Here is a 17,517-nt window from a genome sequence, read left to right as displayed (position 1 = left end):
ATACTGATAACCAAGCAGTGCTCTAAATCTTCGCATTAAACTTCCAAATGTCTACAACAATCTATTTGCAAAATAATCATTGAATTTAAAACAAGGCACATTTTAAAAATGTAATACAATAAAGTACATTTTTAACTTTTTAACTTTCATATACATTTTAATTGAATCATTATTTAAGTACAGTTTTTATTTTCCTGTATTTTATTTTCAAACTGTGCATAATGTTACACTTGCTTATAATATTGCAGGTATATTTTTTAGGAATAAAACCACTGCCTTGTTTATATTTATTTTTTGATCTTTGTTTGTTATTCATCTTTGTTTTATTTTTATAATTTTTTTTAATCAACATGTTGACCCATACTACTTGCTGTATTTTAATGTTGGTCATCATTATAGTGGTACATCGAGATATGTACTGTCGATTTTGAAGTGGTACTTGGTGTAAAAGTTTTGAGGACCAAAGTTCTAAACTATAGTTGTGGGAATCTGTGAAAGCTGTGAGACAGGAGACACACTTCTGGAGAATAACGTACGATTTAAGTTTAACAGCATGTCATGTAAAGAAATAGAAATTAGTTTTAGGTAAACTTTATTTTATTTTATTTTATTTCATTAAATTCCCGATCACAGTCACGTAGTTGCCCCTGGCCGCTGTTACCGTATTACAGCACCTACTGCGTGAGTTTGGTTGTCCTCACATACGCACAAACTTTCTTCTGCACCCGTGCGCTGGTAGCGTCCAAAGACATGCATGGCAAGTTAATTGAACACTCTAAATTGTCCCTAGGTGTGATTGTGAGTGTGAATGGTTGTTCGTCTGTGTGTGCCCTGGAATGATTGGATGGATGGCAACCAGTTCAGGGTGTACCCCACCTATTGCCCGAAGTCAGCTGGGATAGGCTCCAGTGCCCCCGCTACCCTTGTGAGGACTAAGCAGTCAAGAAAATGGATGGATGGATTATTTTATTTTATTTTAGATTGTGCTATAAATCCCCCAAGTTGTGGAACGGGTGTCTATGCAGTATATATCAGCTGTCCCTTTTACCAAAACCGTTCAAATTTATTGTGATATATGTGAATTGAGTCCCAGGAAGTGGTTGTGCTGTTGGTTTTGTAACATAATGATGTAGCAGGGAAACTTTCACCTTCATGCTAATGTTTAAGGTCAGTTTCTGTGTGCTGTTAATTCGCTTATGTGTGTCTTCTCAAGCTAAACACAACAAATGCCTTAAGTGACTGTTTTTAATACCGTGTGCTCACAAACTGTCAACCTTTTGAAATAGTAATATGGACTTTTACATGAGTGTGCGCATGCTAATGCAGTTGAGCTGATTCAATGTAGCATGAATGTCTGGAAGTGAGACAAGACAAGAGGGAGAGAGCCTGCAGCTGGCGTGCTGTGACTCACAAGTCACGCCGAGTCAAATGGGGATTGTTCTTTTGAACATCAGCTTGGATGTTCATTCATTACAATTTTCATTTCTTTAACACTTTTTGGCTTATAGTGCTTTGGATTTGTAAACCACTACACTATATAGTAAAAATGTATAAATCGTACAATGACCACGTTTCCCTTTTTGCAACCGGCTAAATAGGTCATGTTTTATCAAATGTGGCAATCTGCATGCTCTGCTTCTGGACTCATTCTGTGTGGAATATTGTGTGTTGCCCATAGCAACGCACAAGGAGATGCACCTATCGGAGTCGACTAGCAAAAGCTCAACAGTCTTAGTAACAGCAGAGGAATAAGGCAAGGGAGGGGGTGGAGAGGAGCAGCAGGCGCTGTAGGAGCATGAGGAGGAGGAGAAGGAGGAGGATGGGGGATGGGTGGTGGATGCCTCCATAGGCGACTCACCATCATGAAAATGGTTTTATTTCCAAAGAACGCGATTATGTCAATACAATCACCACCTTAGATTAGGCAGCAGATGGTGAAGATAAATAAACAATATAGGCAGAGATGCTTGAGCTCATAATTAGCTGTTTTATGCTATAGAGATAATCGTTTCAAGCTAAGAAGTAGGTCAGCCTTAAAATTCCGACATGCTACAAAAACCACGCCTGAAATGTTTCCCCATTTATATGAATCGGAGTTGTCTATATTTTGATCCACAAGCAGGAGAGTCACACTGAGCACGTTTGCGTTGGAAGCAGAAAGGAGGAGGGTCAATTCAGTTTTATGACATTAGCAGAGACAGGTTGAGACTCACTGCATTTTTTTGACCAATTTGCCTTACTCTGTGTGTTAATGGCTGCATGGATGCATATTTTGCACGTGTGTGCATGTGCAAGGACGCGCCACGTGTTACGCAGTGCAGCAGTGCTAAGCTGCGCCTAGACAGCAAATGCCCTGATGAGATATATTGATGTGATTAAAAAGGAGTGCGTCAAGCAAGTGCATGGTGATGACATTAGTCGGTGCAGCTTGTTGTGAAATGGCAACTATTGCATATAATGTGGATGCATCACAATTACACTACCAGCTGTAGCAATGAAATACAAGCACTGACTCTGCTGACTTTTAAAATTAATAATAATAATTCTTAGTATTATTTTGTTTCATTTGCTACTACAGATATATTATTTTAGCAATATGGTTATATTCATTTGTGGCTGTAAGCTTCAGTGGTTAAAGTTGCACTGAATTATAATATTTTGGCCATATAGCTACAAGTTGTTTGTGGGTGTGCATGTTATACTTTTTGAAACTGCACACTTCGGAAATAGCACGTTTTATCAAATTACCAAACATTATATTTATGTGAAAGCCCTGATCATGTCAATAATTTTAAAGTCAAATCAGATAAATATGCACACCTTTTCCCCCATGCATCTCTCCAAATGTTCTCATTCTCTAATTATCATTTATATAGTGCTCCTAGGAAATCACAATGCCCCTTCAGTGGCAGGCTATTCTTAGAACAGGCCTGTAGGCTACCCATGTGGTCCATTCCTGGTAACCCTTGTGCTGCTCTAGCTAGTTCTCTTTATTATTATTTGGTTTTTAAATAGAAGACAACCCACATTTTTTATTTACAGTTATATATATATAAACACAGCATTCTGATTAATATTGCATTTTTGGAATATGAATTATGCAGAAAAATACACGGGGTCGGCCATTTGGCCAATTGCTATCTACTGAAAATGACATCATAGTTCCCAGGTTACAGCCAATCACGCCTCACCTGTTTTAAGTTTGGTCATGTGACTTTTCCAAGCTGACCGTGATCGATCTTTACCTGAGCCTGAGCAACGGCGTAGATGCCATTGACTTCCGACTTCTGGGTTTCACTCAACAGCGTCGTTTCCGGCCACTGATGGCCGTGTTCCAACACCAGCACCCCCACCCCTGCGCCCCCCAACTGCCGATGCGCGGGAGCACGCAGGGCGTCTCAACTCTCTGAAATGCTTTGGACAACAGAGACACACTCACACAACCGAGGGCCACAGAGGCAAAGCCGCAAGAACTGGGACGCAGCCAACAGGTCGCAAACAGGAAACGGAAACAAAGCTGATGTGTGAAAACCAGGATGTCAGAAGTCCCACCTCCTCGGCGGCATATACCTCATTGTCATGTCATTTTTAGCCAAAAGCAAGTGGCAAAATGGCCGCACACTGAGATGGATAAAAACAAGCTGCCTAATTTATATTCCACAAAAGCAATATTAATCAGAATGTCGTGTTTAGACTAGTGTGGCTGCATAGAACATACTGTATATTTTCAAGAAAATGTTTGGGTTGACTTCCCCTTTAAATATCATTCTAAGTTCTGACTAGAGTGTTCATTTAGCGTTATGAGTGCTGGCCGGTCGATTACAGCAGATTACAAAACAGTCAACAGTTAAGTATCAACTGTACGGCAGCTATTATATCAATATATTTGTTTCATTGCGCTGCTTTGGCTGTGGGCACGGCTGTTTGCTTCAGCGGCTTTGTCTGTCTGCTTGGCTGGCCATGCAGGCAAATGTGCGCAATTGTGTTGTTTGCATGCTAACTGTCTGCACTGAAATCATTTCCACTGCGCTGGCACTTGTCTGTTGTCTTTCACAAGTGGTTGAGGGAGTCTTCCTCATTAAAAGCGCCTCAGGTGTCATAAAGAGGGTGGATCAGAGGATCAGTCAGGTGGCAGACAGCTATATAGAGATATACTTTTTTACTTGTTTACATGCTTTTTATATTTTATTGCAATTCCTTACAGACATTGCTTTATTTCCCCTCTTCCTCCTTTGCTACTGCACTCTCTCCTCCTTCCACATCCTCCATGTTTGTATCCTTCCCCTCCCCCCACCGATTCTACTCATGCCCTCCTTTTCCCGCTTTCATCTGAATGACCTTGGGTACCTCTTTTCCTGTTTGCCAGCCTGCTATTCGCCTGGACATGTCCATTTCTTATCTGGAATCCTAAAACGTCATCACACGCTCTTGAACGTGTGTGTTTCTGATGTGTGTGCGTGGCGCGGTGCATCATGCCTTGAGGGCTGTGGCTGTTTGATGCTGCATGTGCTGTTGTGTGTCACTAGGGCACATTGTCTCTTATACGGCTCCGGCATGGACGTACGGCTCCTCTCACATTGGGGTCAGCAACAGCAGTGATGGTAATCTAATTTACACTCACAGTACGGCACAACACAAACACCAACTATCTTTAGGTCGTTGACAAGCAGCCACTCATACTGACATGTACCTTAATGACGTCAGAATGATGACAGAAATAAGTGTCCACCTGTGTTGTGGTGCTCACTGCTCAGTAATTAAAAGTCACTCACTTAGATAATCTCCCTCCTTTATTGACAATTAGATTGTGCACCGATCTGATTCAGCATATTGCTTGTTCTACTGTGATGCAGTGCACTTCTCCAGTGTCACTCAAAATCGAGTGATAAAGGCAGAATGTGTGTTCTGTCATTGAATGTCATTATAAAGCTGCATCTCAATCATATCAGAATTTTTTTTTAACTCCTGTTATAATGTTTTGGTTTATTAAATTATTTAGAATATTCTTTTTACACACAAATCACTAGTATATGTACATGTTGAAAGGGAATATAGACTTGAGAATGAGCTTATTATGTATATCCCCATCACATATAGTTCTGCCAATGTCTAGAAAAACTTAACTTACATTGTTCGCATTATCCCCCCCAAAAAAAGGAGCAAAAATCTATTTGCTGTTTTCAACGTTTCAACGTCCAATCTCAGCATACACATTTAAAATATTCCTCTTAGTTTTAGAGTTATTTATTTGTCTGCAGTCTTTTAATACATGGTCCAACTTATTTTATACTTCAACACCAACTAAATAAATAAGGCTGCTTTACATTGGTTATTAAAACATGTATGACAATCTCTTAAATTAGAAATGCCTTCCCTTTGTTTTGTTTTTCTTTTCTGTACTGAACATAAATTTTGTTTAAGTTTTAAACACATGGACTATACACAATTTCTTATATTCACACTCATTTCAATTCAGATTCAATATTTTAATCTCTTTATTGTGAATTCTGGGTTTATATGCATGAGCATTAAGCTATAGGCCTAATTGCTAACCTTAAAAAAATCAAATCAAATTAAATAAATAAATACTCATATAACGTTCCCATTTGTGTGTAATGAATCTATATGAGTTCTACTTTTTGAATTGAACTTCAGAAATACAGTAAATTGAGCTTTCCAAGATATGCAATTGCATTAAGAGACTTCTACAGTACATTGTGCAATTAATGAGTGCAAAAGTCTATAGTGGATTACGTCAGAATGTGACAATTGACACTAGTGTCAATGATTACTGTGATACTGACCTTTGACCTTCATAATCACCAATTACATGCAGCTGATGCTGCTCAGGGTGCTCTGAGATGTGTGTTTTTTATCAGTAGAGGAGGAGATGGTCTTACTTAATATTTGGTTCCACTTATTTACACATGGGTTATTATTAATTAGTTGTTCATACTTTTTAGGCCTAAATAAACAAACAACTTGAAGTCATTATATAAGAAAAGTGAGAATGCCAAAGGATCTCTCTTGCACATGATAGATAGATAGATAGATAGATAGATAGATAGATAGATAGATAGATAGATAGATAGATAGATAGATAGAGTACTGTTGCCTTTCCCCCATCCCCTGTCCCTGTGTGTTACCAAGGCAAAGTGAGAGTCAGTGGGCCAAAGCGAGTAAGTGTGGGCTGCACTCACAGCTCGAGGCCAAGGCTCCCTGGCACAGCTACTCTTGCTCCCATCATTTGTCCCAGAACACGACAAGGCTGGTTCATAGCCATGTGTGGCTTCCATGCAAGTTGTCCGTGTGCGTGTCAGTAATATGGGTCAAACAAATTCTTCCATATTGATACCAATTGTGTATCTTTAGGATACTTAATTCATCTGTGCCATTTTTTTAACATCACTTTCTGTAACTGCACATTTCATGCGTAATTTTACATCAGCATGTGTGTGACTCTTTCTCCCCTCCGCTTGTCCAGTAGTTATATAAGCCCTCACTTTCATTGTGTCGCACTTCATTGACTCATGAGTCTGTGGTATAGTTTCGACCTTGCCACTCTCACTGCAGACTCACGCACATCCAGGACATTCTCGCTTGCTTTACTTCTAAGTGCATAACATAAATACATTATCCAAAGTATGATTATTATTATTTTTATTATTATTCTTAGTAGTAGTAGTCTTAATGCAAAATATTACAGGTGCTTGATTCCTTTGCCTACTGCAGTTATTGTACTGTCTTTTTTTGAATTAACAAATCAGAACAGATGGTCGGCACTGCTCTTGTTTGGCATCAGTGTTCTTTCAGCCATAACATCTGCTGCAGTGCTTAGGTCACCGCTGTATGCCTGGAGGATTGAACTGACGGTGGGGTTAGCGTAAGGCTTTCTACAAGTCAGCCATAAAGCGGGAATGGAGTTGGTGCAAACAAAGCGCAACTGGCTTTCACCTTCGCCTTGCAATCCAGATAGGAAAAAATAACAGGTGGTATGTCCTTTAGTGTTGTGATTTCTGATTTAGTGAATGTTAAAGTGAGGGAAATCTGCGGTCAGCAGGCGCCTTCATAAGAGGATTGCCTTCTTAGCACAGTATCCTTGCACTGCTCACTGTGGAGTAATTGGGGTGGGCATAGGACCACAATGTCCTCATACTCTTGATGATGAGGGACCATATGTTGTATATTTTGTGACTGAGCATCAATGGAATCACATGTCTGTGAGAAGGATTCATTCATTGTCCTCTATGTGACACCATATAATGTTCTTGACAGCATCGTGGGTAATTTGATGGATTTCTTTGAGTTCCTCCTTTTCTGGCAGTTTGGATGATTGAATATTATTATTTACAAAGGATAATTTCCCACATGTAAAGGTTTAGCTTGCTAGCTACAGATTTTTTTTTTTTAGATAGATGTAGGCCATTTTTGTTTATTTAGGGCTTTTTCAATGTGGCATATATGTATTTAATTAATAAATGTTAGTTGATTTAAGGGTTTTTCAATATGGAATAGATAGATTTAATAGGCCTACATATATGTTTTGCCCATGTGCATCAACCTCGTCAATCAGCGTTTTTATTTATTTATTTTTTAAGATCAATGCTAGTTCAAGGTTTTGACCGAGCAGCATTACTAATCTGCAATGGAAAAGTGGCACAGAATAATTGAGTAAACAAACATAATAAAATCTGCAGTACCCCCAGAATGTACAGGAAGTCACTTAACTCAACAGTGATCATAAATAGTCTGCTTTTAATCAGATGTTCAAGTTCAAGAAGTAATGTGACCATAGAATTATCTGAATGCTACTCCTGGTCATTTGTGTGAGTGTGAACCTGCAGTGAACAGCTGTATGATGAATGAGTCATCTCATTGCCTCATGTGGATGTTTTTTTTTTTTTTTTAAATCTGTTTATTTTTAGGTAGACCATCTGTCAGGGGGAAAAAAAGCAGGTACATGTTGATTTTAGCTTAATGTTTGTGAGGTAGCATTAAATATGATAATGATGCACATACTTCCTATATTTACATTTATTTTAGTACTGAAGTTGCTTGTTTACTGCCATCTTGTGTAGTGGGTGCAGTGTATGACTAAAACAATGCGATAGGGTGTGTATGGCAAATGTTAATGCGGTCGTCCTACTGCCTCACATCCCACTCTCTCCTCCCAATCTCACTCCCACGTCTCGCTTGCAGTGGTTTTGTTCTAGACACACTCTATTCTAGCCTTGTTAGACGTCCATCTTGTCTTCACCTCAAACTGGATTATTTTGCTCACCCTCCTGCCCATCCATTTAGCCACACTCAGATTTTTTTTTTTCTCTTTAATTATTGTCATCGAGCTCATACTCACATATGCCCCCTCCTGTCTGACTTTATGAATGCAAGCAGAAGCAAACGATCGCTGTCAACAAACTCACTTTATTTTATTTTCCCTTATAAAATGCTCTTTATTGTTTGAAGTTGTTGAGTCCAATTCATAATAGAGAATTGTCCCATGAAGCGACTACTTGCACATTTCGCCTCTTAATCCATCATGCCCCCTAATGCTATTTCTGGTCAGAGGCAGCCTCTTGTCTGTACAACATGTCCTCGTTTTGGAAGAAGCGCGGTTGTAAATACTGCTTAAGGACTGATAGTACTTTCTGTCTTTTTCATATTTTACAGCTTTTAAGCTTTATATAAATATATATATTTTATATAAATGTTAAGTGATTTTTTAAAAACAGGAATAACCATAAATTATTCGTTGTAGTATAATAATAATAATAATAATAATAATAATAAATATGATGATGATGATGATTATTATTAGAACAAAACCATAACATACAAAAAAATTAAGAAAATAAAAAAATATTAAAATAAAAGTTGTATATTATTATTAGCTTGTCCTGTCTTTGATTTGAATGTGACATTTGATATTTTGGAATTTTATGGATAGGTTGAATGTTGCACCTCCATAGTTAAAGACACTTTTTATCAAACTTAACCTTTTTTTCATGTAAAGAATAATATGCGGTATGCGACAAAAAAATGCTGTCATGTTAATTGGAACGATGATGCACCTATCGAGTCTAATTTAAAGCTCTCTGGAGAGCAGCCTGCAAATTATATAATTGCTCGAGTTTGCTCCTGCATGCCACAGCATTAGGTACACCTGCACAATGAAATGTGATGTGAACAGGGCATTCGAACAGGGGTGTGTAGACTTTTTTTTATCCATTGATGTGCATGCATTTATGATGTGTGGATAAGTAGCTCCCGCAGCTCTCTGTCTTTTTTTTTTTTTTGCAGTGTAATTTATTTTCATTGTCCTCTCACGATTAAAGGAACAATTCATACAGGATACTTGTGCAATGCATTATAGGCCTGTGGTAGTAGTATGAAAAAAAGAAAAAAACTATTGACTTTCTTTAACAGCCCTTTATTAAGTCAATTATATTTTAAACAAACAAACAAAATATGTCCAGGACTCCCTCACACGTAACAGTGAGAAAACCCCCCACCAGAAATTCACATATTACTGGTGTTCTTTATTTTTAGTCCCAAACTTGTGTTTTCAAATTATCCTGTCTATTCCACCACTAATTTCAATATTCCAGTTTGTCCTACATGGATTAAGGCCTCCATAAAGAGTGTCAAGTGATAACTCTCCCATTACTCCTCTAATGCGATTAGGTGGAATAAACTTAATGATGCCACGAAGAGTAGTTTAAAGAAGACAGCAGTACTTCTTCATTACACACACGGAAATAATACACACATGGGAATCTGTTTGTCCTTGTAGCTATTTACATTTTGATACTATTGAGACAGGAAGCTGGTACTGACTGACCTGAAAGTTCATGAAAATGAATGAATGACACATCACAACAGCCCCATCACAATACTGTCGTCATTTTCTGGTGGAAAGTGGAGCACGCTCACAAAAACCATTCCAGCCTGCACGTCCAACATCAGGCTCTCTACAGGCCAGCACTCTCCTCTATTATTCAGACTCCCTCCCTCCATAATTTTTTTAAAGGAAGTGGGCCAAGCCTGAGTGCATGCAGCAGGTCTGCTCCTCCATTGCTCTTCACATGCATGCACTACTGGTGGGCGAACAGTTAGTTCAGCATGACTAATAGGAAGGTAAAAATAGATATTACACAACACTTATACATGTCAAATGTGTGAGAAATGTAGAAAATAAAAATATCAGTGTGAAAAAATAAGCATTAAATTAGGCATTTTGTTCTGCTGCTGTTGTATATCGCCTCATCTTCCCCTCTTTGATATCTCAAGCATTACACTGGATGACTTTTGCAGGCATTGTTTAATACAGTCCCATTCCTAGCATTTTCATTTCCTGGAGACACAGTGAATGAGAATCAGACATCAAGGCTGCGAGAGTATCTGTGCAGCTGTGCGCCTTGATACACTTTTTCATCTGAGTGTGAGAGTGATCAGAAAGCTTTATTTGGCCCAGACTGAGCATGTGAAAAGGGGAGAAAAGAAGGTATGCGCCCTCTTGTGGCAAAAAGCAGAACATAATGTCCTCAGTGCGTCAATCCACTAATTTTTTTAGCTGGTCACTACACTCTGAAAGTGGTGGTGTATTCACTGGTTTCACTATTGAGGTTATGTGTCAGTATTGATCCATGGATGGCCGTTCCATTTTTTCCCCACTCATAAATGGTTGGTCCACACACCCTGTGCCTGTGCTGAACCATTTGATTGACAAATCTAGGTTATCCATGATTGACTATGGAGCCAGATTTACTCCTAATCTCTGAAAAAAATGGTTTAGTTCTGGCTGCATCTCTCATTCCTCTGTGTGGGTACACTAGGCATATAAAAGATTGTCTGTGCATGTGCGGTATATAAAACATACACACAAATAGATATATTTGAATATAGTTAACATCATATTCTTTGCCTGTTTCCTCACAAAGAAAGGTCCAGAGGAGGGGCAGGAAGTAGGGAGTGGCACTGATGGAGGCTTGCATCTGTGTCGCTATGGCAACAAGAAAGGAGCTAGTGAATCAATTATGGCTGCTCCCAGTGGAAACAGATCTATCGGACGCTGCCTTTGTCGCTAGGTGCAATTGTGAACCAATCAGGAGAGTCCAGGGCTGCCACATCTCTTCAATCAAGCCAATTGGATGTTTTTTTTCTTTCCTCTGTTTATACAGTAATATTGCATGTCTGTTTTTTGGGACTGATGGTGCATTTCTTTTTACAAAGTGAATCGACACAACAAGTGAGAGAAAGAAAAAGAGCTCTCCTCTCATTACACATGCCGTCCGCAACATACCATCAACAATAGCCTGCTGCTTTGCCTGCCTGTTTTACAGCAGAGTAACTAATTAAGCGACTTGGGGGAATTGTGCCATTGCTTTCCAAATGAGTGAACAATGCGTTTGTGTGTCTGTTTCAGTGGCGAGTGCATGTGTATGCTTGTGTGCATGGGCAAGCTCCATATTGCTATGTCCTGGCTCATGTTTTTGCCTGTCCTACTTTTCCAACCAATGAAGGGAGTGCAGATTTGGAAATAAATGATTGAGAGGGATTTCTTCCCGCTTCTTCATGATATTGTAGCATGTGTCAATTTTTATGTGCAGAGGGTCTAGCTATATATATATATATATATATATATATATATATATATAAGGGGTGTATCAATATGTCTGCATCTTGTAGTCATTTCATAATAATTCCAAAAATGTAGTTACAATTAAAAAGTATGTAAAGTATTAAATGTACTGTAATGTAAAAAAACGAGTGTGATATTGATCTGTGTTGAGGTCATTTTTCTGCCGCCAAATGGCATAATTGCATTTGTAAGACGTTGGTGGAAGCTCAGTGCATTTTTATTTTCATATTAAGAGCTATCTAATCTTTCACATGAAGTAATTTGTGAAATTATGCACATTTTTTAAAAATTGTAAAGTACAACATGACCCCAGTGTCAACAAATATATGCATTATTATTACATGTATTACTGCAAAATTTTGGCATGGACATGTCTGCTGCGCTGCGACTGGAATTTCCCCAGAACAGGTTTTCCGAGTAAGGGGCGGTCATTAATCGTGTGTTAAAAAAAATTGTGGCGTTAAAGGAACTTTAACTCAAATTAACACACTAGTGTTGCAGTGTGAAGTGTTGCATCACACAAAGCAAGTGTGCATCTTACAGGGAGGACGTGTGGGTTGTCTCCAGAGCCTTGGCCCAGCAAGGGCACTGTGGGCTGTGCAGGGTTGATTGAAAAGGTCAGGCTCTCTTCAGGGTGGTGTGGGGGTCGAAAAGGAGAAGAGCCTGCTGCAGATGAAGTGTCACAGTGAATATGCTGTAGCAGTGCAACATTAGCGATGCATCAGCAACCCAGATGCAACTGTTGGTAGACTAGTTCACACCAGAGTATGCTTTGTTTGCACATTTGTGTTTGCATGCAAAGCCTGATGTGGTTTGATTCATTCAGCGAGAGCGGAATCCATCAATGTGAGTTGGTGAATATTGAAAAGTGGGTCAAAAACTCCAGTGTATTTAGTAAAATACACCCATGGGCTCGTGCTCGTAATGTGTGTCTGTGTGCACACATGCATCATGTCTGTGCCGGGGATGGCGTTACTATGGAGACATGAAGGGGAGAGAAGGGATGGAGGAAGGGAGGGGAGTGCTTGAAGCATGTTCAGATGGCACCCCCACACAAGTGCACACACACGCCTTGCTTAGATGATCAGCAACAGCTCCTCTATATGCAGCACTAACTCTTTAATAATAAAGCAAGCACACCAAAAATACACCACACTCACTGCCCTCTTTCTCTCACCTTTAACCCTTCACTCCCCCTCTAAAATACACTTACTACTACTTCAATTAAATATAAATAAATCACTCTTAAGGGAAGACAAGTGTGTGTCTTTTTAAACCTTTATTTGTCATGTAAATTGTTCAGTAATTCCTAAGGGAGAGTGACTTTATCAGTGTGTGTATTTACATTACTTGCTAATGTAAAATTGACAAAGCAAATCAAAGTGACCTGCATTTTTAGTTTCTGCATTAGATCTGTTTCATATCAGAGGACAAAGCTCTGCAGCAGCTTTCTCGAAGTGCTAAATATAGTTTACAAGACATGTTTCTTTAGAAATATTAAATAAAAAGCCCCAATGTTGCTGTCAAGTTGGGTTTAGTATTACAGCTGCTGACATTGTCTAAATAATGCATTAATTCATATCATAGAAACAACTGAAGTGTGGTTTATAATTTCTTGGAAAGCAGAAGAGATTTGAACTGAAATCAACAGCAAATAAGGTCAAGAGGTCAGCAGGTCGCTGGGCAGAGCTGTGATAAGCCACGTGCTTTTAAAAGATAAATTCTGGCTTTGCTGTGCTGAGTAATATTATATGTGTGATGTCGATTTTATGAGGAAGATAATCCAGGATTCTGAGCTGGTTTTGATAATCCTGACACACATCATTTGATGAGAAAGGTGGCTGACTTTTTTTTTGCACATATATATATACAAAAAATACTTCACTCGAACATATTTTCACTCTTGTCATCTATCAATTCTGAATAATAGTCAGTGCATAATAGTCATAGTGAGGTATTAATTATGCATATTGTGGATCAGTGTGTGATGATTATTAATATTTTCCTCCAAATGAAATCATGTTTTCCACATGCGGGAAAATAGGACGGGAGTTTATGAAGCTGAGTATTAATCCTGGGATTAGCAAGCAGAGGGACTTTCATGCAAATTGATGACAAATTGTGGAGAAGCACCAAAACATACTAGAGCACCGGGGGCATCCTCACGTGTGCAATCAGTTACACTAATTCATTAGTCGCAAGGTTAATAGAGATACTCAGAGAGCAGAATACTAATGCAGTGATGAGAAAACAAAAATGTCCGCTCTGTGATAGAAACAAGAGGACATATATATATATATATATATATATATATATATATATATATATATATATATATATATATATATATATATATATATATATATACATATATATATATATATATATATATTACTTTTCATTTTGAGAGTCAGAAAAAAACACTAAAATCAACTCGAGGTTTCTCGTTTGTAGGAGAGATTAGCTCCCTTTCCTTGCTTGGTGTGTGTGTTTTAATGACTGCCTGTGTATCATGAAAAATTCACTGCCCCCTGCACATATTCACTTTGACCACCAAGCGTCGCTCTTTATCCATCAGTGGAAGAGCCGCTCTTCTATTGCATTGAGGCCCCTCCCGTTTTCAGATGCTGGGGATGTCTGTTCAGTCTTTGTCATAAAGAGGTAGAGAACGGAGGAACAAGCACACAGCTCACTCTAAAATAAGAAATTATTTTGTATTCATTCTTTGCTCATTTTGGACATAAACATGGCTTGCAGATGGAACTATTTTGGGATTTATTTGTGGCTTCTTTTACTGGAGTGTTACTGGGAATCAACGTCTGGACAACTTTCTTATTCCATCTCGGAGGAGTTAAACCCCGGCACTCTCGTTGGAAACATAGCCAAGGATTTAAATTTAAATGTACAGGACCTGGAATCTCGTTTGTTTCAGATTGTTGCCACCACCAAGAAGAAATTCCTTGAGGTAAATCTAAAGACTGGAGCTCTTTATGTAAATGAGAGAATAGACAGAGAGGAGCTCTGCACAGAGGAGGTGAAATGCTCCATCAGTGTTGAAGCTGTAATAAACAAGCCTTTAAAACTGTATCGCATTAATGTAGACATTTTAGATGTTAACGATAACGTCCCGTTGTTTAGCACAAAAATGCAGAATTTAAATATCGCAGAGAGCACATTGCCAGGGGTTAAATTTGCATTGTCTGAAGCCAGTGATGCAGATGTTGGTAAAAACAGCATCAGCACGTATAGATTAAGTCCAAATGAGCATTTTTCTTTAGCAGTGCATAAAGCAGGCGGCGGCGTGTCTGCTGAGCTGGTGCTGAAGAAAGCTTTAGATCGAGAGAAGCAACCTCTCATCACTCTGACACTGACAGCGGTAGACGGGGGAAGCCCAACCAAATCAGGAACCTCTCAAATTATAGTAAATGTTTTAGATATAAACGACAACATCCCAATATTTAGTGAATCCCACTATAAGACAACACTTAAAGAAAATGCACCAGTCGGCACTAGAATCATGACATTGAATGCCACCGATGCTGACGAGGGTTTAAACAGCGAGATTGTGTATTTATTAAGAAGCAAAGATCAAGATCACGTGCTGGATGTATTTGAAATTGAAGGTCAAACAGGTGAAATAAGGGTGAAAGGTCACATCGACTATGAGGAAAAGAGAGCATACGAGATAAGGGTGGAGGCCACTGATAAAGGCAACCCTCCCATGTCTGCTCATTGCAAAGTGCTGCTTGAGGTTTTAGATGTCAATGACAACGCTCCCGAGGTCACAGTGACATCACTGCACAGTGTCATGCCAGAGGACGCCGTTGTGGGCACGGCAGTCGCACTGGTGTCGCTTTTTGATAAAGACGGTGGCGAGAACGGTTTTGTTAATGTAAATATTCAAAATAAAGTTCCATTTAAACTGGAAGAAAATTACAAAAACTATTACTCTCTGTTAGTTGATGGGCCACTAGACAGAGAGAATGCACCACACTACAACATCACAATTGTCGCCAAAGATAAGGGAAGTCCTCCTCTATCCAGCACCAGTGTAGTTTACATTCACATTTCTGATGTTAATGATAACAAGCCTCACTTCTCAGAGTCCCTCATTAATGTTTATATTAAAGAAAACAGCCCAACAGGAGCAGTAATTCATAGAATGACTGCACTGGATGAGGACATTGATCAAAATGGGCATGTGATTTATTCATTTGTGCAAAGGAGGACTGAATCATTGCCAATAACTACAATGATAAATATTAACTCAGAAAGTGGTGATATAGTTGCTCTTCAGTCTTTTGACCATGAGAGGTTGAAGACGTTTCAGTTTAAAGTTCAGGCCACAGATTCCGGTGTTCCTCCACTCAGCAGCAACGTGACTGTCAATGTTTTTATCCTGGATGAGAATGACAACAGTCCCGCCATTTTGGCTCCTTATTCCGAGCATGGCTCGGTCAACAGTGAGAGCATCCCTTATTCTGCCGAAGCGGGATACTTTGTGGCAAAAATCAGGGCAGTAGATGCAGACTCTGGCTACAACGCACTGCTCTCCTATCACCTGTCTGAACCCAAAGGCAGCAACAACCTCTTCCGGATCGGAACCAGCACCGGGGAGATTCGGACCAAGAGGCGAATGAGTGACAATGACCTGAAAAGCCACCCCTTGGTGGTGTTGGTGTGTGATAACGGAGAAGCCTCCCTGTCAGCTACTGTGTCTATTGATGTGATGGTGCTTGAAAGCACAGCTGACATCCACACTCAGTTCAGAAATGTGCCCATCAAGGAGGAGAGCTTCTCCGATTTACACTTGTATCTGCTCATTGCCATTGTGGCCGTGTCGCTCATCTTTCTGCTCAGCCTCATCACTTTAGTGGCCTTCAAATGCCACAGACAAACAGACGGACCTTTCGACAGGTACAGCGCCCCAATGATCACCACCCACCCTGACGGGAGCTGGTCTTACTCCAAAGCTACTCAGCAGTACGACGTGTGCTTCAGCTCAGACACGCTCAAGAGTGACATGGTGGTTTTCCCCACGCCCTTTCCACCTGTAGAAGGAGAACTGATCAGTATTAATGGAGGAGATACCATTACTAGGACTCAGACTTTACCCACTACTGAAAAGGTAAGAAACAAATCTGCATAATTTTTTTGTAATTTAATTCTAGAGCATGGGCAGAGAGGGGAAAAAAGAGGAAAATCCATCAGTTTCCACATTATTATTGCTAAATTTGAAACTTTGTCATAATTTTTTTGAGCTCCGGCCAAGTGCTTGGTTTCATTTCCACTATTTGTCTAAGACTGACTGCATGTATATCTTTGTTTATCAGCAATAACAATGTATAGTGAGAGGCAGAACAATCAAATGATCTTCTATTAGATGTCAGAAGGTATAAACCTGTTATCAGTTATACAACAGAAAATGTAATGGCTTCCTGTGAGTACTCTATCAACTTTGTGTTAAATTAAAAGGTCCAGACTTCACACAAAGTAAATTGCAACAAGAGACTTATTTCCGTATTCATATTGTTTAACCCATTTTTGTTTGCTCAATGTGCTCAGAGATTTTCTATAGTGCAAAATTGGTACCTTAATTAGCTCAACAAAGGTGGAGCAGTTATCTCGTTCCTCGTTGCAGAGCACATGCACCTGTCCATGGTGCTGAAACATATGACTCGTGTTTTATTAAGCGAAGTTTAAATCACGCTTGATGTTTAAACTTCTTAATCAGCTGTCTTTTTTCAGATATTGTCTTAGAACAGTGTTTTCAAATTGATTTAAATGTTTGTATTTATTTATATGTGCAAATACCAGACACAGATTGATTGAGATAACTCGAATCGCTGAGGTTGTCATGTTGAGTAGTCCTTGCA

At 39.2% G+C, this 17,517-nt stretch overlaps 1 protein-coding gene across 14 annotated transcripts in view; it reads left to right on the top strand.

Moving 5' to 3' along the window:
- LOC147168462 (protocadherin alpha-C2-like) overlaps positions 1–17,517 on the top strand; it is a 156,308-nt gene that overhangs the window by 66,822 nt on the left and 71,969 nt on the right. The window contains exon 1 of one of the 14 annotated variants that reach the window (XM_086085322.1): positions 14,314–16,769. The exons of the other annotated variants lie outside the window; for them this stretch is intronic. Within the exon in view, the coding sequence (XP_085941448.1) occupies positions 14,388–16,769 (2,382 nt within the window). The 5' untranslated portion in view covers positions 14,314–14,387. Of the gene's footprint in view, positions 1–14,313; positions 16,770–17,517 lie in introns of those variants that run through there. 14 annotated transcript variants of the gene reach the window in all.

Source organism: Leptonotus elevatus, chromosome 9 (assembly GCF_054856555.1).
Source record: "Leptonotus elevatus isolate MCC_2025b chromosome 9, RoL_Lele_1.0, whole genome shotgun sequence".
Classification (NCBI taxonomy): domain Eukaryota; kingdom Metazoa; phylum Chordata; class Actinopteri; order Syngnathiformes; family Syngnathidae; genus Leptonotus; species Leptonotus elevatus.
Note: the sequence above shows the minus strand (reverse complement) of the source record. Positions and strands in the feature narration are given on the sequence as shown.